This window comes from Bos taurus, chromosome 29, assembly GCF_002263795.3.
Source record: "Bos taurus isolate L1 Dominette 01449 registration number 42190680 breed Hereford chromosome 29, ARS-UCD2.0, whole genome shotgun sequence".
In the NCBI taxonomy this organism is placed as follows: Eukaryota; Metazoa; Chordata; class Mammalia; order Artiodactyla; family Bovidae; genus Bos; species Bos taurus.
In genome coordinates, this window is record NC_037356.1 from 27,067,171 (window position 1) to 27,073,320 (window position 6,150).

General features: G+C 41.2%; 1 protein-coding gene and 1 pseudogene across 1 annotated transcript; both read left to right on the plus strand.

Moving 5' to 3' along the window:
• Positions 1–257: 257 nt before the first annotated feature.
• On the plus strand, positions 258–1,193 carry OR8G3L (olfactory receptor family 8 subfamily G member 3L). Its single transcript, NM_001390301.1, has one exon. The coding sequence runs from the start codon at positions 258–260 to the stop codon at positions 1,191–1,193; it is 936 nt and encodes a 311-aa protein (NP_001377230.1).
• Positions 4,046–4,459, plus strand: OR8G60P (olfactory receptor family 8 subfamily G member 60, pseudogene; annotated as a pseudogene).

Sequence of the window (6,150 nt, forward strand, 5' to 3'; positions counted from 1 at the left end):
ACATGACTGAAGTGACTTAGCATAGCATTCTAATTCAACCAGAATCATAGTCGTCCTAGAATGGCAATAAATGCTAAAGAAATCCCCACACTATGTCCTCTGATGACCAATAAACAATGATCTCAGCAGGATTACTCTCTGCAGCACACACACGCACATACATATGTCCAAAAATATCTCTCTCTGTCTCTCACACACCTTAACAGAAAAGTACACTCATTTTCTCATTTTTAAACCTAGAACCTGCTGAGAAGAAAATGGACCCTGGAAATCACTCCTCAGTGACTGAGTTCATCCTCGCTGGGCTCACAGAGAAACCAGAGCTCCAGATTCCCCTTCTGGTCTTCTTCCTAGGGATCTACTCAGTCACAGTGGTGGGGAACCTGGGCATGATCACACTGATAGGGCTCAGTTCTCACCTGCACACCCCCATGTACTATTTCCTCACCAATTTGTCCTTTATTGATTTCTGTCATTCCACTGTCGTTACCCCTAAAATGCTGGTGAACTTTATGACAGAGAAAAGTGTCATCTCTTACCCTGAATGTATGACTCAGCTCTATTTCTTTATTGTTTTTATTATTGCAGAATGTTATATGTTGGCTGTAATGGCGTATGACCGCTATGTTGCCATCTGTAACCCTTTGCTTTACAATGTCATCATGTCTTGTTATAGGTGCTTCCAGCTCACAGTGACAGTTTATATTTTGTGCATCATTGAATCTGCAATCCATACAGGCTTTATGTTGAGACTCCATTTCTGCAAGGCCAATGTAATTAACCATTATTTCTGTGATGTCTTCCCACTCTTGGAGCTATCCTGTTCTAGCATCTCCATGAATGAATTATTGGCTCTAGTCTTTAGTGCTTTTAATGTCCTGATTCCTGTTTTAACCATCCTTGCTTCCTACATTTTCATTCTCTCTACCATCCTTCACATTCACTCCACTGAAGGCAGGTCCAAAGCCTTCAGCACATGCAGCTCCCACATCTCAGCTGTTGCTGTTTTCTATGGATCTGCAGCATTCATGTACCTGAAGCCTTCATCTGTGAGCTCTATGGACCAAGGGAAAGTGTCCTCTGTGTTTTATACCTGCATTGTAAGCATGCTAAACCCTCTGATCTACAGTCTGAGGAATAAGGATGTCAAATTTGCTCTGAAGAAAATTCTAGAGAGTGGAAAATGTAGATGAATAGACTCAATGTCATAGTGTCATATCAGAAATATGCCTTTGGTTTGCCGAGATAGGCAATGTTTTAGTTTTATTGTTAAAATTTTTGGAAATTCAGAATCATTTTCTCATATAATACCTTTCCCAAATTCTCTCTGGGACACTTCCATTGAAACTGTTTTACAGTGACTATGTATGGAGAAATAACAAGAATAAACTCACAGATTCCTAATAATTAAAGAAGCTCCAGTTTGATACAGACAACCACAACTATGATGATCATCATAAAATAATAGCATACATGATTAAAATAGTATAAAATATCAAGCAGAAAGCCCAGCAATTTAAAGTAGATGACTTCATTTAGCATTTACAGTTTTCTTTCAGGGCAAGCCCTGGTGCTATTTTATTCTGAAAGCTGAATAAACTGACACTTATTTAGTTTCAGTAAATGTCCATGTTCCCAAACATAATAAATGACAAGAATCTAGAATGTCTGGCTCCAGGACCCGTGATTTTACTCAAAATATAAATACTTGGCCCCAAGTAAACGTGGGTAAGTCTAAGGCCTTACCAGTAATTTTCTTCTACACTTTAATATACAGTTCCTTATAAGACTGTGCTGCTTTCTTCTCTCTATCCAATCCTAGTATCACTTTTGTTTCATTTGATATAATGAAATAATTAAAATATTTCAAACCTGTCCTGATCAAAGGGGAAAAAAAAAATCAGTTGGAGAGTTACTGCAGAATCTTATAACAGAGTCTTACTAAAGAGATTCAAATTTCTATGCTCAACACCAACAATTTTTATAAAAGTGGCCCAAAACATTTTTTATCTTTATACTAGTAATGCTGTATTATTTATGGAACAGTTACTTATAGTAGCCAAAAAACCATAATTTACAAACAATTACCACTTCGTGTCAGTTTCATCTTAGAATCATTTCTTCTTTCCTTTGCTTCTATCACCAGTCCCATCCACAACTGGGTGTTGTTTTTTGCTTTGGCTCCATCCCTTCATTCTTTCTGGAGTTATTTCTCCACTGATCTCCAGTACCATATTGGGCACCTACTGACCTGGGGAGCTCATCTTTCAGTGTCCTGTCTTTTTTGCCTTTTCATACTATTCATGGGGTTCTCAAGGCAAGAATACTGAAGTGGCTTGCCATCCCCTTCTCTAGTGGACCACATTCTGTCAGACCTCTCCACCATGACCTGTCCATCTTGGGCAGCTCCACATGGCGTGGCTTAGTTTTATTGACTTAGATAAGGCTGTGGTCCATGTGATCAGGTTGGCTAGTTGTCTGTGATTGTGGTTTCAGTCTGTCTGCCCCCTGATACCTTCTCTCAGTGCCTACCATGTTCCTTGGGTTTCTCTTACCTTGCATGTGGATATCTCTTCACGGCTGCTCCAGCAAAACTGCTTATTTAACTTCTATGCAGAGTACATCATGAGAAACGCTGGGCTGGAGGAACCACAAGCTGGAGTCAAGATTGCTAGGAGAAATATCAGTAATCTCAGATATGCAGAGGAGAAGGCAATGGCAACCCACTCCAGTACTCTTGCCTGGAAAATCCCGTGGGAGGAGCTTCTTAGGCTGCAGTCCATGGGGTCGTTAAGAGTCGGACATGACTGAGCGACTTCACTTTCACTTTTCACTTTCATGCATTGGAGAAGGAAATGGCAACCCACTCCAGTGTTCCTGCCTGGAGAATCCCAGAGATGGGGGAGCCTGGTGGGCTGCCATCTGTGGGGTCGCACAGAGTTGGACACGACTGAAGTGACTTAGCAGCAGCAGATATGCAAATGACACCATGCTTATGGCAGAAAGTGAAGAAGAGCTAAAGAGCCTCTTGATGTAAGTGAAAGAGGATAGTGAAAAAATTGGCTTAAAGCTCAACATTCAGAAAACTAAGATCATGGCATCCGGTCCCATCACTTCATGGCAAATAGATGGGGAAACAATGGAAACAGTGAGAGACTTTTTTTTGGGGGGGTGGGGGGCGGTCTACAAAATCACTGGAGATGGTGACTGCAGCTGTGAAATTAAAAGAAGCTTGCTCCTTGGAAGAAAAGCTATGACCAGCCTAGAGAGCATATTAAAAAGCAGAGACATTACTTTGCCAACAAATGTCTGTCTAGTCGGAGAAGGCAATGGCACCCCACTCCAGTACTCTTGCCTGTAAAATCCCATGGACAGAGGAGCCTGGTGGGCTGCAGTCCATGGAGTCGTGAAGAGTCGGACCCGACTGAGCGACTTCACTTTCACTTTTCATTTTCATACATTGGAAAAGGAAATGGCAACCCACTCCAGTGTTCTTGCCTGGAGAATCCCAGGGATGGGGGAGCCTTGTGGGCTGTCGTCTATGGGGTCGCACAGAGTCGGACACGACTGAAGTGACTTAGCAGCAGCAGTCAAAGGTATGATTTTTCTAGTAGTCATTTATGGATGTGAGAGTTGGACTATAAAGAAAGCTGAGAGCTGAAGAACTGATGCTTTTGAACTATGGTATTGGAGAACACACTTGAGAGTCCCTTGAACTGCAAGGTGATCCAGTCAGTCAATACTAAAGCAAACCAGTCCTGAATATTCACTGGAAGGACTGATGCTGAAGCTGAAACTCCAATACTTTGGTCACCTGATCTGAAGAACAAACTCATTGCAAAAGTCCCTGAAGGTGGGAAAGATTGAAGGCAGATGAGAATGGGACCACAGAGGATGAGATGGCTGGATGGCATCACCAACTAGATGGACATGAGTTTGAGTAAGCTCCAGGAGTTTGTCATGGACAGGGAAGACTGGCGTTCTGCCATCCATGGTGTCACAAAGAGTTGTACACGACTCAATGACTGAATGGAACTGAACTGCACTGAACCATTATTTCTGTGATCTTCTGCCCCTCCTCAAGCTCTCCTGCTCTAGCACCTATCTCAGTGAATTCCTGGTTTTATGTTTTGGTGCACCTAACATCTCTGTCCCCATCCTGACCATCCTCAGCTCCAACATCTTCATCATTTCCAGCATCATCCACATTTGGTCCACAGAGGGCAGGTCCAAAGCTTTCAACACATGCAGCTCCCACATCTCAGCTGTTGCTATTTTCTATGAATCTCTAACATTCATGTACCTGCATGCATCATCTGTGAGCTCCATGGACTAAGGGAAAGTGTCCTCTGTGTTTTATCCTATTGCTGTGCCCATGCTGAATCCCCTGTTCTCCAGCCTCAGGAATAAAGATGTCAATGTTGTCGTGATGAAAATGATAGAGAGAATGTTTTTGTGACTGGACATAACATAAGCATGCTATTTTAGATATAGTCTTTGCTTATTACATTGTTGGGTGTTTGGTTCTCTTACTTCAAAATCCTTATCAGAGCTTAAAATCTGAGTTAAGAACCCCTTCATGCTTTGTTCAGTTCAGTTCAGTTCAGTTGCTCAGTTGTGTCCGACTCTTTGCGACCCCATGAATTGCAGCACGCCAGGCCTCCCTGTCCATCACCAACTCCCAGAGTTCACACAAACTCACATCCATCGAGTCGGTGATGCCATCTAGCCATCTCATCCTCTGTCGTCCCCTTCTCCTCCTGCTCCCAGTCCCTCCCAGCATCAGAGTCTTTTCCAATGAGTCAACTCTTCGCATGAGGTGGCCAAAATATTGGAGTTTCAGCTTTAGCGTCATTTCTTCCAAAGAATACCCAGGACTGATCTCCTTTAGAATGGACTGGTTGGATCTCCCTGTAGTCCAAGGGACTCTCAAGAGTCTTCTCCAACACCACAGTTCAAAAGCATCAATTCTTTAGTGCTCAGCTTTTCTTCACAGTCCTACTCTCACATCCATACATGACCACTGGAAAAACCATAGCCTTGACTAGATGGACCTTTGTTGGCAAAGTAATGTCTCTGCTTTTGAATATGCTATCTAGGTTGCTCATAACTTTCTTTCCAAGGAATAAGCATCTTTTAATTTCATGGCTGCAATCACCATCTGCAGTGATTTTGGAGGCCCCCCCTCCTAAAAAAATAAAGTCTGTCACTGTTTCCATTGTTTCCCCATCTGTTTCCCATGAAGTGATGGGACCAGATGCCATGATTTTAGTTTTCTGAATGTTGAGCTTTACGTCAACTTTTTCACTCTCCTTTTTCACTTTCATCAAGAGGCTTTTTAGTTCCTCTTCACTTTCTGCCATAAGGGTGGTGTTATCTGCATATCTGAGGTTATTGATATTTCTCCCAGCAATTTTGATTTGTACCATTGCTCAAACCTGTATGCTCCTACTATGTCATTTATTGTTTTGGGTGTGTACTTGCCTGCTTATTGTACTGTAATGTTCATGAAGGTTATCCTTGTGCATGTATTTCACTGCCATATCTGCAGGACCTAAGATAGTTCCTGGCACTAGAAAGACTTTGATAATTTTCTTATTTCCTTTTTAAAAAATATTTATGGGAAGCCATAAACATCTCATGCTATCTTTATCCATTACTTTATCCAGTTAGCTACATATGACTTTTAAAAGTTAAAATCAATTGAACTTATGTTTGAAGAGTTCTTCAAAGATCTGCAATAAAATTGATGACATCCTAAATTATTTCTATAAAAAATTTAGAAGAATGAAATTGAGTAACTTCTGTATCAAACCCCAGTACAGGTAAGATAACTCATGAACACATGATTTTTTAAGCCATTAAATGAAGTCAACTACCCCAAGTCCTTGAAACAAAACTCTTGGTTTTCAAGCATGTAGCATATATGTGTTAAAAAAATAATATGTATATTTGTTATCTGATGGGGCAACATAGCAAATCTGGAGATACAGTGGTATCTGGAACTCGAATACTCCAGTCTAGATTACCATGGTTTCCCATAAGCAGACCAGAAAAGAACATCACCTATATTGACACTGAGAAAATTCTTAGTATGTAGAATTTTACCATATGTAAATTTAATTTCTAGATAAAGAGAAAAGATGATGA